This window comes from Pelmatolapia mariae, linkage group LG15 (genome assembly GCF_036321145.2).
Source record: "Pelmatolapia mariae isolate MD_Pm_ZW linkage group LG15, Pm_UMD_F_2, whole genome shotgun sequence".
NCBI classification, from domain to species: Eukaryota; Metazoa; Chordata; class Actinopteri; order Cichliformes; family Cichlidae; genus Pelmatolapia; species Pelmatolapia mariae.
Genome location: NC_086240.1, coordinates 3,028,096 through 3,049,469, shown reverse-complemented (window position 1 = coordinate 3,049,469; position 21,374 = coordinate 3,028,096). Strand labels below are relative to the sequence as shown.

Below are 21,374 nucleotides of genomic sequence, written 5' to 3'. Positions count from 1 at the left end.
ATTGAACTGAATGAATACTGAGTCAAAGTCACTGTAGCTTTAGCATTAGCTTTAGCGCCGCCGATGTCGTAACGGTCCAATAGCACTGCGTTGGTGGTCCGACGGACCGTACAGTTACTCACAGAGTACTCTCCTTCAGAAGGCGAGCGTGTCAAGCGATGGCTTGGTGCTCTTCCGAGCCATCGATCGTTGAAATCGCGGGGAGTCAGCTCCTTCACGGCGTCCTATCGGCCTGGCCTGACGAAGAGGGAAAAAAAACACGCCACCTCAGCCGAAGTGTCAATCGTTGAAAAACACGGGAAAAATATCTGAGCCCACCGTCTGTCGGTCCGGATGACGATGAAGATCCAGAGAACAATGTTCGGGCGCCACTTTGTAACAGCAGTCTGGCGAGGAAGGACCGGCTAGCAGGTCCAGCGAGCGTGTGGTGTGTAGGTGTTAGCCGAATAACCCGAAGCCAGTCAGTTAAATCCAATAACAGACCTTTATTTGCTGTCAGCAACATTACACCTTGTAAGCCAGGTCTCCACGGCTGTACTCGTCCGTGCATACATGCGCGGAGATTGGTATCGCCGGCGCCAGCTTGTCACAACAGTAAGGTTTCTTTTTGAGAGAAAAGAACATGAGCAGCATGGAATTGCTGCCGCTAACAACACACACCCACTAGGAGACTCCCACAGCTATTACAATATTAGGGCAACCCCCCCTAGTGGTGCTATAACCCAAAAGGGTTAAAATGGCCTGCATTTGTATAGCGCTTTACTTAGTCCCTAAGGACCCCAAAGCGCTTCACACTACATTCAGTCATTCACACACTGGTGATGGGAAGCTACATTGCAGCCACAGCTGCCCTGGGGCGCACTGACAGAGGCGAGGCTGCCGGACACTGGCGCCACCGGGCCCTCTGACCACCACCAGTAGGCAAACATAGTTAGTATCTTGCCCAAGGACATTTGGCATGCAGCCTGGAGCAGCCTGGGATTGAACCACCAATCTTCTGGTTAGTGGCGGACCTGCTCTGCCACCTGAGCTACAGCCACCCCGTTGTTACAAATGGCTATGAAAAAGCAACTATATAATATAAACTAAAAATATGGCATCACCCTAGAGACCAGCGCCCCTCAAAAATGTTTCTATATATTCACTATTGTAATGGGTGGCTCTGAAGTGTAGTAGTTAACACATTTGCCTAATAAGCAAAAGATCTGGTCATTCGCACAGACACATGACTCCTTTTGATGTTGCATCAGAAAGGATTTCTTCCTCTTCTTTTTCCTGCTTCCTTTAGTAGTTTCCAGATCATCTGCCTCCACCTCATTCCATCCCTCGGATCCTCTTCTGTCACACCACCTCTACCAGTCATAGTCCCTACATTTTAAGTTCCTACTCTCACCTCCACACTCCTACCTTCTCTCTCTCTCTGCCTCCAAACATGCCTTCCCCTTTTCCTCTTCCTTTGTCTTCAGCCAACAGTAGCACAGTTTCTACAGACTCCCTGTTGGCCAACAAGTAGTTTTATATTCATTATTGTAATAAATAAAAAACATGACATAACTTCATATGAATATGCTATTTAAATCATACCATTATTGTTTTCATTACAAGGTTTTCTTCTTCTTTTTTAAGTGACAGTTTTAGATATGAATAAAAGCCCAATTTTACTCTATAGACTACTATGACTTCTTCTAATGTATTGGTGCTTTATGGCCATTTATTCTTTTTATTCCCTGTGAGCGAAAGAGCAAATTACTCCACTCTTAGGTCTGAGCATTCCAGCATCCAGGATGTCAAAGGTCTGTCCCGAGACAAGAGTGAAGTCAAACCTCTGGAGCAGTTTGGCCATCACCACTTTAGCCTCCATCTAAAAATCACAACAGCGCCCACAGAGATGAGTCTGTGTGTGTAAAGGTGAGTGGGTCTTCATGTTGACTTATACTGTCATCCTCACCTGAGCAAAGTTCTTTCCCAGACACGAGCGAGGACCGAGGGCAAAGGGGTAGTAGCAGTAATAAGGCCTTGTTGAACAGACAAGAGACAGCCTCAGTTACTGTGAACCATTTAACTGATTTAGTCTGAGATAATAACTGGTGTACAAACATTAGACTAAAACATGTCAGCATGGTGACACAGTGTGTTCCTTACTTGGGAGCATCTGGGTGAAATCTGTCTGGATCAAATCTCAGTGGATCCTTGAAGAATCTCTCCAGTCTCCCGCATGTATAGGAGCTGAACTAGACATCAGAACAGTTTATTTATTCATCTTGATTCCAGGTAACTGTCTTGTAAGTTTTGTTTTGTTTTGTTTAACTAATTGATGCCACTGATCTTTATGATTATATAAAACAGAAGTTTATTTTCTGCTTTGAAGCTAGAAACACACACAAAAAAAATCTATGACTCACTACAGCAACAAACCCTCCAGGTATGTGGACACCATCAATGACCATGTCTTCAGCAATATCACGAGATGTGGCCGGAGTTACGGGATAAATTCTCAAAGTCTCTTTTAGCACCTGGGGGAAGATCACAACGTTTATGGTGCATCTTGTTTTGTAAAAAAAAAAAAAAAAAAAGACTGAGAGACTAAGTTCACTGTTGATGCCGTTTTTCGTTCTTAGTTGACTAATTTTGAATCCATGGGTGAACATGAGATTACAAATCACACTAAAAACATTACCACCATTTTCAAATAGTCACATGTACCTGTGACAGGTAGACCAACTTGCCCAGGTCATCGTAGCTTATTTCACGTTTCATCCCAATAACATCGTCCACTTCTTTCTTCACTCTGAGAAATGAGAAAACTCCATAAGAAACCAAAGTTCACTTGTTCTAATGGAAACTGATGTCTGCTATATTTTGACTTTTTACTTCTCCAGTATATCAGGATGTCTTCCAAGTTCCATGATGCAAAAAGCCAGCTGATTGGCTGTTGTTTCTTGGCCTGAAATAGCACAAATGTTTTAAAATTGAATCTCTATTACCACCTTAATATGAACGTACAATCACTTAAATAATTGTACTCTTAATCTTTTCTTCTTTCTACACCAAAAGAGTGGATCATAAAATAATCAGTTGACATGAAACTCAATAAAATGTTACAACATACACTATATAAAAACAACGCTGTTTTTCAAGTTTCAAGTTTAGCATTTCCTCCATTGCTTAGCAGTTTTGAAACCAGACGTCACAATCAAAAGACAGATCTGACGGTGAACCCAAGAACACTGCACACTCACATAAGAGCAGCAAGCCATTATTTAGATTCTTTGTGTATGCTAATCGGGACCATAATTTACAAAATGAAAAATTACAAAACAATATTGTCATTATGTTTATTTTGACCTTAGTAATAAGTTAAGGTCAAAGAGCAAAGAAGCAGCAGGAAATTTCACATACACGTTTAAACAAACAGACAATTTGAAAGAATGCAGGTTTAGGACACTTTTGTATGGGTTTCACTTTTATATACAGTGTATAATAATACACAGATCATCTGGTCTGTAGTTTATGTCTATGTGAGTTAAACAGGTGATTAACTATGTTATTACACTTGACAGTAAATATAACTGTATAAATGTTTAAATTGAAAATAGTGACTTTGCTGGGTTCCTGGCAAGGGGAACTTTTTTTGTTTCCTTTTTGAAATATTGACCTTTTAACACACTTTATGCTTGTGGTGTGGCAAAAAGAACCCACAACTTATTTTGGATTTTGTTTTCATCTATCTATTTTCTCAACAGCTCATCCAATTTCAGTGTCACATTGTGCTATCACTGCAGAGAGACCAGTCAGCTTAAAGTTAGGAGCTGGGACTCAAAAGAGGTAAAAACACCAGGACTTTGTATCTGTTTGGATTTAAAACAGTCTTTGATGAAGGGGGCTTCATATGTGGACGAATATGCTGTGGCAGTTAAGCCTTGCAGTGTGAGAGGAAGCACAACCTCCAACTTATTTTGTAACATTTCACAAATCCATCCAACTACCCATCTACTTTGTTAACCACTTATCCAATTCAGTATCACAGGCTGCTGGAGACATGAAATAACAGAGACTCACCGGCAATGAAGAATGTCACGAAATTGTCCAGCATAAACTCCTCATCTTCTTCAGTCATGATTTCCTCTGAAACAATAAGAAAATTGACACATAAATTAATACTTGGCTTCTTTCTCTTTTTTTCATTTGTTACATGTCAGATGTTACAATGTCTTCTGTGTTAACGTCTCTATCAGTCATCTATTTATATTCTGCAAAGCTTCCAAAGTGTCCATTTTCAAGCGAATCACAGAGCCAGCCTTCCTGATCAGTTTATTTAGTTTGCTGGTGTCATCGGCATGATGTTGCTTCTTCAGCATCAGCATGCAGACCACAACAAAGAACACTCCACTCGCCACAACTAAAAACTCAGTGTATTTGTTTACTCTTGTGTGTACTATTCACAGCAATTTAAAATCAATGCTCACGGCTTACTGAGTCTATTCAAATGTGAAATGTAGGGACTTCAACCTTGGTTGGCAGTTTTGATGATTTGTGTCAGGATGTCCTTGGGGACCTCGTCACCGTTTTCAATGGCGGCCTTTCTCTCAGCGATCCACTGAGATCCAGTTTTGCGCAGCAGGCGGCACGCTTCCCTCACCTCATTAATGTATCCTCTGTTCTTTGGATTAAACTGGAATGGCAGATTGAAGAAGTTAACATTCCATGCAACAAGACTTGCAGTACATACTTTCTTCTTCTTTGGCTCTCGGAGGAGGCGGATGCCTCTTTCCCCCTCTCCCTCCCTTATCTTCCCTACTGATGCTTCTATGTGTTTGTCTAGTCTCGTCTAACTCTAACCCTCAAAGACTTTCTCGGTCTTGTTCTCTAAAACCTAAAGAATTATGGATTTGATCAACTGGTCCCGTAATGGAATTGACAACCTGCTAGGCTTGGGAGAGCCCGATTGTCCTGCGGAGACGTTTGCTGTCGGATACTCGATGGTCGGTTGCGTCGTGTGTCTGGCGACACTCTCGACGGAGGACATTGAACAACATTTACCAATTTGGAACCACGATAACAGAGGTCGGGCTGATTGGAGCTGAAGAACAAGAAGCGGCTACAGCTGTTCAAAATCCCATAAGGCTGGCCAACATGATAGACGATTGGCAGGCCTGTGAGTACTCAGACTGTGTTTTGAACGCAATATGGATAAGATCTTGGAGAAGCTCATGGCTCTGCAATATGGATAAGATCTTGGATAAGAACAACGGGAATTGAGATAATTGGTGACCAGTAATGGACATTAGACCAACTGTAAAAATTGGATGCAGTTGTTCGCACTAAACCCAAACATTCACCATCTTCACTCATGTGGCCCCCCTGGTGCCAGCTGAAGGCCTGCCAAGGTCGAAGCTGACTGGAACAACAAATTCTTCCTATGATAACAGGATTGTTGTCAGAACTCTTTGTACCTCATTCAAGGCCACCTGGGTCCACTGGAGACTGTTGACCTTTGCTTAACCGGGCGTGGCGACACTTTCTCTCAGCTGAACACGGGATACACACACACACATGCACACCCACGAAACATGTACACTGATACTGATACGCCCTCACTATCACCCTCCCTCCCCCGAATCCAACGCCTCCTCCCATGCTTACCTCCCATCCAATGTGGACACCGGAACAGCTGGAGGCGCAATCGAAGATTGCAACGGACCCAGATCGGCTGTACACACTGGAATACTCTCCCATGTTGCTTGTCTGTGTTTTATTGTGTTATGGTGTGTTGATATCTGTGCATTCCTGGATTATCCTTTTGTGTTACACATTTCGATGTTTTTTTTTTTCCCTTGCTACCTAGCCTGACCTGTCTCCCCAATGTGATGTTTGTGTATTGTATGTACGGTCGGCAAGGTCTGTCATCTTGGTTGTGGGCAACTGCAACTGACAAATAAAGGCTATCTCATCTCTCTCATCACAAAACACTGAAGTAATACCTCGAAAAAGTTGTCTCTAATGTAGTGAGCCATCCCTTTCAAACATGTCTCAATGGCTTTAGGGAACTGTGAAGTGTTCTTCAGCAGGTCCAAGTCCACCCCGAAAGCAACCTGAGGTTTATCAAGGAAAAACACAAACATGAGGAAATATTATTTGGATAAAGACTGCTGTAAAAGCTGTAAAACTGACTGTAATATAGAACCTTAGTAATAACATCCAGGGTAACATAGTTGACAAGCTGGAGCATATTAGCTTCTGTTTTACTGTCGGCAACATCTGCAAGTTTATCCATCAGTTTCTCTGCCCTCTCATTGAAGGTTCCCATCAGACCTCTCAGATACCTGGAAGTAATGATAGCTTTAGACGGAGGAGCCAGAACCTGCCAACAAACTACCACAGAAATACATTTGGAAAAAAATCAGTGGTTGAACAAACTCTTTTGTCTTTTTGTGATAACTGTGAAACTCACAGGCTGCTGAACGCAGGGTCCATTATCCGGCGCTGTTTGTACCACTGCTCATGATCCCGTGCTGTTACCAGGCCATTGCCTAAGAGCCTTCAAAGAAGACAATTGAGAAAATACTTTATTTTATTCCTCTGAGTTTTAGTTACTGTTAGTTTTGCTTACTGTTGGCATTCAGGTTGCATCTAATCTAAATGTTCCTATCTGGTCCTCCTATAGTTTTTAGCTGTCCATGCCATCTGTTGTGTCTTCTCTTATTATCCTGTGAGTATATATTATCTCTGTCTCCCTCTGTTCATTGCCCCATTGCCCCTCTTCCCTCATGGTTGTGTGTTACCTTATTCTGTGTTTCCCAGAAAATTCCTGGTGTTTGGATTCCTCGTTCCTGCCCAGTTATTGTTTGAGATTTTATGATTTTTTTTTTTGCTAGATTGGAGTTTATGTTCTGTCTCCTGAATCCACATCCTGCCTGCCATACAGCGAATACATGACAGAACGACGCGATCCTGATGGACTCAGCGAGCTTTCTCAGACTGCCTCCACAGTGAGGGACCCTTAAGTTCTTCTGCCCAAACTGTTTTTTCCTGAGATTATTTAAGCTCAGGCTGAGCCTACTAAACCATCAAACATCAAGATTCTACTTTCAGTTCTGCACGAACAAAAATATTTCTAAGTATCAGCACAGACTTTCAGAATTGGTGCATCCCCACAAAAACATGAAATAATAACTCCTCTTAAATGTTTTAAAGCCAAAGTAACGAGCCTGATTTGAAAATGTAATGAGTGAAAAGTTGAGATATTTGTGTTAAAATGTTGGCATAAAAGTAAAACCTTAAGTAAATACCAAAAAGGCTACTTAAGTATGTGATAAAGTATTAGTACGTCATTGTTTCCCATCTCTGCAGTACAGTCAGTGTTGGGGAATAACGGAATACATGTACCACCGTTACATATTTAAAACACAAAATATGAGTAACTGTATTCCGTTACAGTTACCGTTTATAAGGGTGGTATTTAGAATACAGTTACTTTGTTGACATAAAGGGATTTCACGGCGGTCTTTTCCTGTTTCATATGTTAGGCTATGCCCTCTCTATTGTTAGTAATTCCACGCCGGTGGAAACCCAAACAAACACGCATTAAGAGGCTCAAATGCCCGTGTCTCAATTTCGCGTCTCATAATGACGTGAAGAAATATTTTTTAAATGATTTAATATGAAGGTAATAGGCAGAGTGTTACAGGCATCGCTCTAAAGAATGTAGCCTCATGGGCAGTGTAGTCCGTGCTGCAGGGAGAATGGACTGCCATACCCGTTATGTGTCTGTGAGCACGAGGGAGGGAGAAAAAGGAGAGTGGAAAAGTACGAGCTGTCACCGAGCAGAAACGGGAGCTGGAAGCATGTAATAATAACCACTGCAGCCAAGAAGAGTGCCTGACGAGCCCAGTTGTAAGTAAGCTATTAAGACTCGACTGTACACTGTGTTCCTGTTTTCCTCCGAAACAATTCCTCCAAGTTCCATTGGAGCAGCCTTTCAACGCCTCTCTCTGTCTCTCGCTAGCAAAGTTGACTCAGACAACAAAGTAAAGCTATTTTTCGGCTACGAGCCGACATGGAACCCGACGTATTAGCCAGAGGTCCCTTTACTACGGTTCGGAGCCGCGGACCTGTTTTATATAGGCGCGGAATAGTTTTCTATACGAGATCGCTGCAAAAAGTGCAGCCTTACCTAATGTCCACCTACTGTTACTCATTTATATTAAGATTTAAAAATCTAGTCGGTATTGGTATGGAGAGTAGCCTTCAGTAATAGTAATAAATCACACAGCAATAGGACATTCATTAGTTGTAAAAAAGCATGATAATATATTAAGTAATCCAAAGTATATTACTTATATATTAAGTAATTACAAAATACATTTTGGGGTATGTATTGTGTAATCTGTAGTGGAATACATTTCAAAAGTAACCTTCCCAACACTGAGTACAGTGGTGGTCTGCATTATACCTGCGAGTCTTAATCTTAGTCCAGGTGTTGAACAAATAACAGTATTGCAAAGCTCACTTCCACCTCTAAATACTGGTAAATGAATGCAAAGTATCACACTGGTATCTGCTGATATCTGCCTTTGTTGATCGACTCCAGCCAGTAACCGAAGTTAAAGCGATACCAGTAACAGCACAGCCTTTTAGAACTGGTGCATCGCTACAAAAAAGCGACTGATGAGGCAGTCTTACCTTTGACCAAACAGGTTGGCGAGTCTCTTATAAACAAGTTTATCTTTGGGGTATTTTGGGGACATCAATATTTGCTGAAGCCAGGAGCAGAAAGACAGAAAAAAAAATTTAGAGAAAGAAGATTTGATACGAATATTATCAGGAGTTATGCTTAGTGAAACCAAAATGTCAGTAGTTCACACTTTGAAGTTGAGGGCAGGATTTGTGCCAAGCCCTTTCACACACTCTCATGCTGTTGCCACAGTTTACCTTTGTTGCCTCAGGACAGGACACACACACTACAGCGTAATGCAGAGCATATATCTTGTAGACAGGCCCATACTCATTCGCCCTGTAAAAGACATACTATCGTATAAATGATACGTTTTATCATTATTTATTAATCACTCCTACACTCAACCATCGTTTGCGTTCAAATTACCACTCCAGAAGTTTCTGGTGCATATTTCCGCCATTTTTCATTATCCTCAAAAGCGATGCTGAGTGTCCGAGGAGAAAACTGGGGAAGAAATCAAATGGTCAGCGTCGAGCTGCGTCAGCGAAAGTGGCGAGAACTTTACCTACCTGTCCCTCGGTGGGCCGGGTATGTGGTCATATTTCATATGAATGTGTTTAACATACAAGCAGTATCCGAGAAACACAACGACGAGCAGAAAGAAGAGAAATGTAAGCGTCTGAGCAGCCAAAGACAGAAGTAGGCTGAAAACTGCCATCCTGAGAAATATCCCGTAGACGTCTGCGTCAAAGATGGTTGTCCTTTCTATAACACCGCGAAGGATCTCTGGTTCAAGATCGAGGGGAGACACAAACAAGCCTCAGTGAGGTCACAAGCTGGTTTACCCCAGTGTCGTCGTTCTAAACTCGCATTAACGGGAGATCCATCCGCCGTGGCTGTGGCGACCCTTTGGGAGGAAAAACAAGGGAACAGCTCCAAATACCGACCGCACACAGCCAGATCTAATCAGGCGGAAGTTCGACATAGCGTACTTCAAAGAAGAGAGCCCACGGAGACGCACTGAATGTCACAGCTTTCGCGCTGTTATTTTGTTAACAAATGCAAAACCCTCTTTCAGTTTCAAAAAGTCTACTGCTGGGATTTACTAAACAGGCGCAGTTTCGATTTTGCAACTTAAAGGAGTGGACCCGGGTATTTTTTCGGCTCGCATTATTTCATATGTGTTTGCAGAAGTTGCCCTTTCAGAGCGCAATATTTTGGGAAGAGAAAGGCATCTTATTGAAGCTGAATTTCAGGCTAATAGAGGGCTTTGCGCTGGCGCACACATTTGGTAAATCTGCCTCTAAGCATCATCTTTTGGAAATAAAATGCATTCCACCTTGCCGCCTCTACAGAAACGTCCGTAAAGAAGCTTGAGTCCTGGAGAGAGGACTTACATCTCCATTGAAGAGTGGGAGAGGGCTTGCGCCAGGGCACAAGAAGTAAATGGATTTAACATCTACTCTGCCCTTAGAAAAGATCACCTACGCATTCAGGGGTAAGCAACGATGCTTTGATAGCATCTGGGGCCCCTTCAAAAACTTCCTTGCTAATAAAGACTTGCCCCATTTGGTGGAAATTCTTGAGGAGGATTCATATGTGGCCCTCTGCAGTCCATTTGGGAATATGTTTATTGCTTGACATTGAACAACTACTTTCTAATTTACATACAACGTATACCTGTGAGTGTGCATAATTTATGGTGGGAGATGCACACAGTTATTCCGCCCCCCCCCCCTTTTTTTTTTTCTTGTTTGTTTGTTTTGCTTTTGTGTGTTGTTTTTGTTGTTTTGTTGTTGCTGTTTTTTTCTCGTCCTTTCCTATATGGTGTTATGTGTATAAAGGCAGGACGTAGCTTGTAGTTTATGTAAGTTTAGCTACTTGTTTTGTTACGCTTCGTAGATGTGTACAGTGCTATGTTCAAAATAAATAAAGACACTGTTGGAAAAAAATGCATTCCACCTTAAAAGTTGTCGACACCTGCAGGTTTATTAATAACTTAAGGTTAAGAGTTCAGAGTCCTGGAACACTCTGCTTTGTTCATATTAACATTATATTCAGTATTCTTCATCAACAACACAAGAAACAAGATAAAAGCAAATAAAATGCATTCATTTCATCTTATAGTGCGCGGCGTTTATTTATCTCAGCAGATGAAGATGTCTGACCGCTTCACTTTTCGTTTGACAGCCAATAAACTCATCATCCACCAGTCTTTCATCACGACTTCTGAGCCTCTCCCGCTGTGAAATTTCGTACATTACGCTGTTTATGCAAACTTTCTGGATTTGTTTCAAATTAAAAGCGTTCACTAGACAATAATAGAGCGTTTCTTAACCGGACTCTTATTCTGAAACATTAGTAGGAACTTCTTGTGGAAAACTAAACCGTTAAGAAAAATGGCACATAGGATGTGTGCCTCTGAGATTTCACTCTCTAATAACAGTTTGTTATTACTGTGTACAGTTTGTCTGAGGGAGAGAAAGGGGGCAACTCCTCAAAACAGACATTGTATTTCAGTTTTATTTCATTTACACAAAAGTTATGCTTAAATGAGTGCTACAGGCAGTTCTGTGACTCACTGGCTATAAAAAAAGTAACTGCAATACATTTTGCAGTTTTCTCTACATTTTGCTTACAAGGAGCCAGATTTTCCTTTAATTATTTAAAGTGGTATTAATCATTCAAGCATACAATAGGCACCTAACTCAAGTGATGAATCAGTGATGTGTCTACACATAACAGACAACTTTGAAAGTGTCTTTTATATTTAGGAAAATTGTTACTAACAGAAAAGAAATGACAAGAAAGGTGCCTAAGATTCAGTGTACTTGGTTCCTATGTTCTAAGCAAAATAAAAGAAATTAGCTTTGCACAGTATGTGTCTGTGTATATTTATATGTGTGTGTATATGTGTGTACATACATACAGTAGCAAATGGTATTGATCCCAGCTTCCTCAAAAATGTTTCCATAATAATAATAGATTATTCCAGTGAAGACATAAAAATAGTTATAAGCATTTCACATGAATATATTGCGTGTATTACGATCATACATGAGACTATTTTCATTACAAGGTTTTCTTTAAAAAATCAGTTTTCAGACAAGAGTAAAAACTCTGCCCCACCATATAGATACCTATGACCTGTTCCAATGTGATGTACTTTGAGATCATTTATTTTTGTAGTCCCTGTGACTCAAAGTGCACAACACTCCACTCTTTGGTCTGAGTGTGCCAGCATCCAGGATGTCAAAGGTCTGTCCCGGGACAAGAGTGAAGTCAAACCTCTGGAGCAGTTTGGCCATCACCACTTTAGCCTCCATCTAAAAAACACAACAGCGCCCACAGAGATGAGTCAGTGTGTTTATAGGTTAGCGGGTCTTTACGTTATTTAATCATCCTCACCTGAGCAAAGTTCTTTCCCAGGCACGAACGAGGACCGAGGGAAAAAGGGTAGTAGCAGTAATAAGGCCTTGTTGAATAGATAAGAGACAGCTTTAGTTACTTTGAACAATTTAACTCATTTTATCTGAGATAATAATGGGTGTACAAACATTATTCTAAGTGTAAAACATGTCAGCATGGTGAAACAGTGTGTTTCTTACTTGGAAGCATCTGGGTGAAATCTGTCTGGATCAAATCTCAGTGGATCCTCGAAGAATTTGTCCAGTCTCCCACTCACATAGGAGTTGAACTAAACATTAGAAAATACTGTATTTACTTATCTTGATGTTTATATAGAAGTGTACTTCCTGCTTTGCTAGAAACATATCAAAAAATACATGTCTCACTAGAGCATTGATTCCTCCAGGTATGTGGATACCATCAATGACCATGTCTTCAGCAATATGACGAGATGTGCCCGGAGCTGTGGGGTACATTCTCAGAGTCTCTTTTAACACCTGGGGGAAGATGTATACAATGCATACGGCACATCTTGTGTTAAAAAAACAAATAATGCTAATGGACTGGTACATATATAACACCGTTCTACTCAACAGAGCAGTGAAAATGCTTACTACCACAAATCTCATTAATGCAGAAGACCAAGGATACTTTAAGATATGGACTGGAGGAGCGGGGGATCCAGGGAGTTAAAAAAAAATCATATTAAAAACATTACCACAATTTTCAAATTGCCATATGTACCTGTGACAGGTAGACCAACTTGCCCAGGTCATCGTAGCTTATTTCATGTTTCATCCCAATAACATCGTCCACTTCTTTCTTCACTCTGAGAAATGAGAAAACTCCATAAGAAACCAAAGTCTATTTGCTATAGTGGAAACTGTCGTGCAATATATTTTGACTTTTTACTTCTCCAGTATATCAGGATGTCTTCCAAGTTCCATAATGCAAAAAGCCAGCTGATTGGCTGTTGTTTCTTGGCCTGAAATAGCATAAATTTGGCAATCCTGAATAAGAATACCACCTTACAATGGACCAATAACACACGACATTAGGCAGTACAAAAGATGTATGTAGCTATTGTAACATCATCCACTGGTCTGATTGTAAAGCTGCAAGATGAGAGTTTCCACCATCTTGATTCCAAAAAGAAAAGGATGTGATGATGAGGGGGTGAGCCCACACACCTGACATTTGACTGAAAAACCAATGAATGTGTTGTTTAATACTACAGACAGGGTTCGTACGCTTTTTTCAGGGTCAAATTCAAGCACTTTTTAAGCACTTTCAAGGTCCCTTTTTAAGCTTTTCCAGCACCACCACGCCCCCCCCCCCCCCCCCCCCGCCCAAAAAAAGAATGCATGTTTCAATTTGCATCACCTCAGTACAATTTATCTAAATTCAGACAAAATTTAAAATACGAGTAGAAAGTGATATTTTTGACTGTAAAAACCACAAGCATGTTTAACGAATCATTTTCATAACTTGAAATGCAAATAGAAATTGGACATTTTTAAAAAATATGAACAAGTTTTGCAAACAACAAAGTTACATGGTACTATTTACCTAAAAATGCAGCCAAGGCTCAGACGTTTTTTATATAACCATTCAAACTATTTACAGAACAATCAGGTGTGCTGCATCAAATAAGAAGGCACACAAATTATTTATGCAACTCCAAAAAATAGTTTGTGTCCACTATAACACAGAGGAGAACAGCACAGGGATAAACGTGCAGGTCTGACAGCAGATGTGTCACTCAGCGTTTACACTGCAGCCTGCCTTTGGTGGCTTTTTTGCAGCAACTATGACGTTCACTAGTAGAACTGACACACAAAACAAAACAAAACGACAACACTGCACACTAACTACACTAGAGAACACACTAACTTGAGACTCCTAACATGATAAACATCACAAATCTCTCATATATCAAAACTCTCTCTCTCCTTTTCGCTCACTCGCTCTCTCTCTCTTCCCTCTCTTCCCAACAACCAAATACCACATGTTGCCGTATCATTTTTTGATTGGTCGACATGGTACATTTTTCCACCAATAGGGAAGGAGTGTTTTTTCTTTTTTCACTCACAAGCAAAGCATGTTTGCTAGCGCTCTCCATAAAAAACGCAGTTTTTACCGTTTCTTCCCGGAGTACACGCCACTGTTTTATTCAGAACCCCCCCCAAAAAACATCGGTTTTACGTGGATGTAACACCTATCAACACAATTTAAAAACTGGTATATAGCTTGAAGTCCGCACGTTCGACCCAAGTTGAAATGGAGACTCTGGGTCCGTCGACCCCAGAGGGTTAATCAGAAAGCCTTAAGTTAGCTAGTTATGTATCGGCTAACGTTTAAAGCTTTCACTTGAGTAAATTAACTCATATTACTGCTAAGTAATGTTAGCTAAATTCACAGCATATTCCGTAATAGCGCTGCCATACTGCATCACACTCAGTGCATTTCAATCATTTCTCCAGCGAGTTTGATAGCTAGCAAAATAATAATCATAATTTATTAAAAAATAGCATGTGTAACATACGTGACATTAGAATTCAAGCATTTTCAAGGATTTCAAGCACCCGTACGAACCCTGTACAGATAGCCCTCAGCCACCTTCTCCTCAAAGACAGTACGGCTAACATACTGATTTTTGATTCAGTGTTGACCCAGGATGAGTGCCTGAGCCTATAAACTCTGCAGGTTTTACCTAATCACATTAAAAACAGCACCACTGAAAGCCATTTATGGAAAAAGTCACTGGTCCTATAGAAGTCTATGGAAAAATGACTTTTTCCATAGACTTCTACAGGACCAGGAGCAACCACAGATATCGCCATTTCGTGGCCTTCAGAAAGAATGCAGGTTTAATTCACTTCCACTTCCATTTTAAGGTTCACTTTTAAGACACAAAAGCTATTTCCATCTTTGATATACAGTCTATAACAATACATCCATCATCTGGTCAGTAGTCCATGAAAATGAATGTATGTTGTGAATACCTGCATCGTTACACCTGACAATAGATAACAGTTTATAAAGATGAAACCATATGGCATTAAGTTAAAAATTGATGCTTAAAGTGGTGACTGCATTGTGCGCCTTTTAACACAGCAAACCTTTTGGTGTTCCACAAAGATAATGCAGTCCCAAATTATTGTGTAATATTTCATACATCAGTCCATTTTCTTAATTGTTTTCTTATCCCAGCTGTCACTGAGAAAAAGGCACTATCCTCCCTGAACAGATCGCCAGTTCATCACAGGGCACTACTTCTAACATCAAAGATGAAATAACAGAGACTCACCGGCAATGAAGAATGTCACAAAATTATCCAGCATAAACTCCTCATCTTCTTCAGTCATGCTGTCCTCTGAAATGATAAAAAAAAAACTACCTATAAATGATTTGACATCTACCAGGTTAAGATGTGCTCTCATCATGAACAGGTACTAACACAAACCTCCAAGGAGAGTTCATATGGGAGACACTGAACTTATGCTGCCCTATCATTTTTTTTCAGTGTATTTATTTACTCGTTTTTATGCTCGTCACACACAGATTCAACAAGATTCTATATTATTGCTCTTATCTAGTCTAATCAAATGTGAAATTTAGGGGCTACAACCTTGGCTTGCAGTTTTGATGATTTGTGTCAGGATGTCTTTGGGGACCTCGTCACCGTTTTGAATGGCGGTCTTCCTCTCATCGATCCACTGAGCTCCAGTTGTACGGAGCAGGCGGCACGCTTCCCTCACCTCATTAATGTATCGTCTGTTCTTTGGGTTGTACTGGAATGGCAGACTGACAGGTTTAGCATGTCATTCTGATAACAATGTTCTTGGCACACATACTGCATAATAACAAACACTGAAGTAATACCTGAAAAAATCTGTCTCTAAGGTAGTAAACCATTCCTTTCAGACATGTCTCAATGGCTTTAGGGAAAGGTGAACTATTCTTCAAGAGGTCCAAGTCCACCCCAAAGGCAACCTGAAATTTATCAGGAAAACATTATACACAAATATGCACACACACACACACACACACACACACACCCCCCCCCACACACACACACACCCTTTGGAAGGGTAAAAATGACTGTAATATAATACCTTAGTAATAACATCCAGGGTGACACAGTTGACAAGATGGAGCATATTAGCTTCTGTTTTACTGTCAGCAAACTCTGCAAGTTTATCCATCAGTTTCTCTGCCCTCTCATTGAAGGTTCCCATTAGACCTCTCAGATACCTGGAAGTAATGATAGCTTTAGACGGAGAAGCAGCACATCCAGGACATCCCAACAAACTATCACAGAAATTCATTAAAGGATAATATTGCACAGAAAAAATGAAAACTTTCCTACTATCTGCTACTATCTCCCTACTGTTTCTACTAGTTCTCTGGGTGAAAATGCCTTGTTGATGCCAGAGACGGGAGAAGAACGTCCAGACTGCTGCAAACTCAGTAACTACTCATTACAAATCCTCTTAAACTGGTTTCTTCCACCTCTTTCCATCTCTGTAATATTCTTTGTCAATATTTTTGATATTTATAATTGAGCGATTTTTGATAAATTAGTGCTATTTGTCAAATTTGTAAATTCTGCAACATGTTGTATTATTTAATTAGTGTAGTCTGTTACTGTAACTGTTTTGGATGTAATCCACATAGTTTCCTTAAGGATTAATAAAGTATTCAGATTCTGATTCTTGACCGTGCTAATGAGTTCACTGTGTTCAAATGGGCTCCACAGACAACTCTCTAATCCCAGCTGAGGTCCTTTAGGATGTGGCAAATTTGAATGATGGATGCGCAGCCAGCAAATGTGCAGCAACTGCATGATGCCATATGGACCAAAATACCAAAAATCAACCAAAACGTATTTCCAGCACTGGTTGAATGTATGCCATGAAGAAATGAGGCAGTTCTGAAGGCAAAAGTGGGTTCGACCTGGTAAAGGCAAGGTATACCTTATACGGCAACAACTGCATAACTCACACGCTGCTGAACGCAGGGTCCATGATCCGGCGCTGTTTGTACCACTTCTCATGATCCCGTGCTGTTACCAGGCCATTGCCTAAGAACCTTCAAAGAAGGAAGTTGCGAAAACATTCTCACAATACCCAATTCCTAATTGCTGTTAAAATAAAAGCATTTTTTCAAAATTTCCTCAAATGGAATAATCATAAAAATATATAACATTTCTCATTTTTTAAAGTATATTATAGTGCACACCAGATCTGCGCTGGCTAAATCAGCAGAGGTAGTGTATTGAAGAGCTGGATGACTTTAAAACAGTTTGGTTATTTATTAATGAAAATACATCATTTTATCGTAAGAATTTAATTTTGTTCCACTGATAAAGGGGAGATAAATAACAGCAAAATCTAAATAAACAAGTCTGATGCTAATGTAGAGAAATAACCCAAGTAGCCTGATAAGGCAGTCTTACCTTTGACCAAATAGGCTGAAGAGTTTTTTGTAAACAAATTTATCTTTGGGGTACTTTGGGGACATCAGGACTTCCTGAATCCACAAACATAAATTAGAATCAGAATCAGAATCAGAAGACTTCATTTATCCCCAAGGGGCAATTAACAAACAACCAAGCAGCACATGTTGAAGATAAGAACAATAAGAACAGGCAAAAGGAGTGAAATAATAAATACACAGAATATACAGTATATACAGCTTTAAAATTAAAGTGACTGAGGTGAATAAATAACTGCAAGTGACTAAAAGTGAATAAAATGTCAGTAGTGTAGGAAGAGTGTAGTTTATGTTTATGGGTGTTTGAAATGAAAGAGAAAACATTGCAAGAAACTGGATTTATGCGAATATTATCGAGAGTTAGGCTTAATGTAGTTATTTTTTTATTATTTGGTAAGTTAAGAATTGCAGGATTTCTGCCCAGCACTTTCGCACTGTTTTACCTTTGTTGCCTCTGGACTGGACACGCACACTACAACGTAATGAAGACCATTTATCCTGTAGACAGGCCCATACTTCTCGGCCCTGTAAAGGACATGCTGACGTTTAAATATTATTAATCACAACATTTTCTAAACCGCACAAAAACATCGTTTACGCTTAACTTACCACTCCAGAAATTTGTCGTGTACAACTCCGCCATTTTTCATTATCCTCAAAAACGACGGTGAGTGTCCCAGAAGAAAACTGAGGATAAAAACAGCTGGTCATTCTCTGGTAAAACCAGTAAAGGTGTTTCGACGACGGCTTCACCTACCTGTCCCTCGGTGGGCCGGGTATGTGGTCATATTTCATATGAATGTGTCTAACATACAAGCAGTATGCAAGAAATGCAACGATAAGCAGAAAGAAGAAAAATGTAAGTGCTGGAGTTGCTAAAGTCATAAATACGCTGAAAACTGCCATCCTGAAAAATGTCTGATAGATGTCTGGGTTAAAAATTGCTGTTCTTTCAGTTAGGCAGCCCCAGCCTGAAAGAAAACGCACTTGTTTCTTCTTCGTTCTTCTCACAAACACAGAAGGACACCGCTTCCGTGTTCGTCAGGAGTAGTAATAAATAGTTGTTTTAAGAACAGCGGTACTAGCACAGGCTCCATAGCTCAGTGGTTAGAGCACTGGTCTTGTAAACCAGGGGTCGCGAGTTCGATCCTCGCTGGGGCCTGGCGCGGGATAATCTTTAAATCCCTTCAATGTCAATTTTTTTAATTCAGATATGTTACATTGTTGCTGGTTTTTCTTTTCGCTTTCTAATAACCATGTTGATCGACAGAGACGGATTTACGGCCGTGTCAGTGGTGGCAAATAACATTTATATCTAGCATGTTTCAGTCATTCAACTCAACTCAAATTCTACAACTTCAATTATTAGCTGGCTTTTCTGTTGTTCGTCAACTACGTAGTGTTACCACGACGCAAAACAAATTTCTCATGCTACATCAATATTAAATGAGTAGTCACACTAGTCATCACTAGGTAAATGCTATAATCGTCTTATAAACAGTTTAAGACATTTAACTTCCCAGTCATCATAATTAAAATGGCATATTAATATTCACAGATCAAAACCTACATGCTTGACTGAAAAAGACTGAGGTATTTTGAGTAGTAATAATCATAAATAATCCCTCGGTTACATAAAGCGCTAATAAAAACTGAAAAGGCTTGGGCTTGATATAATTTCGTGTTATAGCATTAGAAATACGATCAAACAGCGACCGCTATCTCCGATTCTCGAAAATTGGTTCAACTTTTAAACTGGCGAGCCTAAATTTCTGAGTAACATAAGCAAGAGTCGTCGCCTGCATGAAGCTTTACAGTACATAAGCATTATTATTACTGCTATGAAACATACCAAACAATAGTAGATGGATCGATGGACTCAGTCATGCTCAGAAGGCAATGTGATATTTAGGCAATTGAATGTCAGGATGGCCGAGCGGTCTAAGGCGCTGCGTTCAGGTCGCAGTCTCCCCTGGAGGCGTGGGTTCGAATCCCACTTCTGACATCAGCTGTTTTCTTGAACAATTTTTTTTTTTCACCTGTCCCGTTTGGTTATTTTGCCATCAGAATTATTGTCTAAAGGCGAAGAAAGATGCCCAACGGATTTACTTTACCAAATGGACCATCCCAGCCTTGCCGTAATGGTCCATTTGATTCACCTTTTATTGTTTATTTTATTTTCACTTGCTGAATACGGGACAGACTTGACTGGGGGAAAGAAAGGGGAGAAAGAAAGAGGGAAAGAAAAAAACTGAGAAGAGGGACGGGGAAAAAGGGCAAAAAACAAAAACCAACAGAATAAGCAGACAAAAAATACATATATTGATCACCTGGATCACCTGTTGAGAAAGAAAAAAGAAAGCAAGCAGAAGAAAACGAGTAATAAACAACATCACAATGATATATGAGAATATGACAGTAAATACTAAATATTAAACATTATTGTGCAGCACGTGAGATTGACAGCGCACAGTGTGCTTTGAGGTAGGAGCCAAAAAGGGTGTAGTTTGTGTGTGTGATCACCTGTGTGTACACCTGTGAGCATGGACGCGCTTGTTTTTTTTTTTTTTAAAAGGTTCCTTCATGTAATGATCTGCTAGAGGGTGTGGGGGGCCACTGCCCCGTCCTCCAGGGCATGAAGCAGGTATGGAGGAGATCAAAACTCCAGACATCCAGAGGCCCTCAGAGCACAAGAGACCAAGGAAGACCAACAGAGGGGCAGCCGCGCCACTATCCCAGAAAGAGCTGAGGAGAGTCCCAGATGAGGGGTCACTCAGCAGCCGCGGAGCAGAAGCCAGGGGGGGTTGCAGTGACGTGCCCATGAGCTCCGCCGGCAGCCAGCTGCGCCTGAGTGACCGAGCCCCGGGCCGAGAGGCCGAGGGCACCCCATACCCGAAGGAGCCCAAGCGAGCCCCAGGCTCCAGGCCCCGACAAGCAGCCACCAAGGAGTGAGCCGGTGGGTACCTGGGCGCCCACCCCCGGACACAAAGAACCACCAACGCACCGATGTCTGAGGGCGTCCGCCACCGGCAGGGGAAGTGGTGGGGGGAGATAGGCCTCCAAACCTTGGAGGGCCTGAGATGTCCCCAGAGAGGTGGCGTCTGATACCCAACCTGACATATAGACACAGACATACAGGCACACTCAAATACAAACATCCATTCCCACCCTCATGCTCTCATAGGCAATTACTCCACACTCAACCAACGTGGAGACAGACATAAAGAGACGCTGTACACACAATCACACTCCCCAAGCGTACTCTAAGAACCGGGTCTAGGTACCCTTGCCCCTGGAGGGGGAAACTGCACCCAGACCCAGGTGGTGTTACCCTTTTCCCTGCGGTGGGGAGAAGCAGACCGCCCCGACTCCGCAGCAGCAGGGAGGCCCCACATTCCAGACCCCAGTCGGACGGCCAACTCCTCCTCCTAGCCCCCCCGCTCCAGCAGGCCGCAGAGAACGGGGGTGTAGGAAGACTCCAAACCTCCCTCCACCCGCTCATATGTAGTGTTGATGTATATGTGTTCTAAGGTGCATTTAAAACCCAGGAGGGCATGGAGCTACCTGCCAGAGCAGCAGGTAAGCGTATAGCCCCTCCTGCTAGCCCTCAATGTCTACGTGTATTTAAAATTGAGAGGTGGGCAACGACGCCAGGGGTGAGGTGTACACCCTGATGGTAATTTGGATCCGTGTAGCATGCCCACCCCCAAGATCCTATATGTATGTGTAATGAGAGTGTGAGTAATGTGAATGTCTAAGTTGTGAGATAAAATTGAGGCAGAGGCAGCCA

The 21,374-nt window shown here is 41.3% G+C and overlaps 2 protein-coding genes and 2 non-coding genes across 4 annotated transcripts; 2 read left to right on the top strand and 2 right to left on the bottom strand.

Annotated features, from left to right (window-relative positions):
- Positions 1–470: 470 nt before the first annotated feature.
- On the bottom strand, positions 471–9,641 carry LOC134643756 (cholesterol 24-hydroxylase-like). The gene is made up of 15 exons (XM_063496298.1): positions 9,247–9,641; positions 9,104–9,181; positions 8,932–9,013; positions 8,683–8,756; positions 6,452–6,538; positions 6,185–6,323; positions 5,982–6,092; positions 4,510–4,672; positions 4,060–4,125; positions 2,872–2,944; positions 2,704–2,788; positions 2,403–2,513; positions 2,143–2,231; positions 1,949–2,015; positions 471–1,861 (listed from the first exon to the last, which is right to left on the bottom strand). Exons 1-15 carry the CDS (start codon positions 9,393–9,395, stop codon positions 1,721–1,723), a joined length of 1,515 nt encoding a protein of 504 aa, XP_063352368.1. The 5' UTR covers positions 9,396–9,641; the 3' UTR covers positions 471–1,720.
- A 175-nt stretch (positions 9,642–9,816) lies between these two features.
- LOC134643755 (cholesterol 24-hydroxylase-like) lies at positions 9,817–18,600 on the bottom strand. The gene is made up of 15 exons (XM_063496296.1): positions 18,342–18,600; positions 18,194–18,271; positions 18,028–18,109; positions 17,547–17,620; positions 17,093–17,179; positions 16,204–16,342; positions 15,971–16,081; positions 15,717–15,879; positions 15,396–15,461; positions 12,998–13,070; positions 12,830–12,914; positions 12,472–12,582; positions 12,286–12,374; positions 12,086–12,152; positions 9,817–12,003 (listed from the first exon to the last, which is right to left on the bottom strand). Exons 1-15 carry the CDS (start codon positions 18,488–18,490, stop codon positions 11,851–11,853), a joined length of 1,527 nt encoding a protein of 508 aa, XP_063352366.1. The 5' UTR covers positions 18,491–18,600; the 3' UTR covers positions 9,817–11,850.
- Positions 18,601–18,673: 73 nt separating this feature from the next.
- On the top strand, positions 18,674–18,746 carry trnat-ugu (transfer RNA threonine (anticodon UGU)). The gene has a single exon. It is a non-coding gene; the product is annotated as a tRNA-Thr (tRNA).
- A 760-nt stretch (positions 18,747–19,506) lies between these two features.
- trnal-cag (transfer RNA leucine (anticodon CAG)) lies at positions 19,507–19,589 on the top strand. Its single transcript has one exon. It is a non-coding gene; the product is annotated as a tRNA-Leu (tRNA).
- The last annotated feature ends 1,785 nt before the right edge of the window (positions 19,590–21,374 follow it).

Bases quoted from the DNA above. Each gene is read 5' to 3' on its own strand.
- LOC134643755 (XM_063496296.1), bottom strand. From the start codon at position 18,490: ATGGCAGTTTTCAGCGTATTTATGACTTTAGCAACTCCAGCACTTACA. The intron at 17,621-18,027 runs GTAAAACAGTGC...TTGTGGATTCAG, and splicing joins CCAGTCCAGAGGCAACAAAG to GAAGTCCTGATGTCCCCAAA. The intron at 12,583-12,829 runs GTACATATGGCA...ATCTTCCCCCAG, and splicing joins AGTTGGTCTACCTGTCACAG to GTGTTAAAAGAGACTCTGAG.
- LOC134643756 (XM_063496298.1), bottom strand. From the start codon at position 9,395: ATGGCAGTTTTCAGCCTACTTCTGTCTTTGGCTGCTCAGACGCTTACA. The intron at 2,514-2,703 runs GTACATGTGACT...ATCTTCCCCCAG, and splicing joins AGTTGGTCTACCTGTCACAG to GTGCTAAAAGAGACTTTGAG. The intron at 1,862-1,948 runs GTGAGGATGACA...TGTGATTTTTAG, and splicing joins TGGGAAAGAACTTTGCTCAG to ATGGAGGCTAAAGTGGTGAT.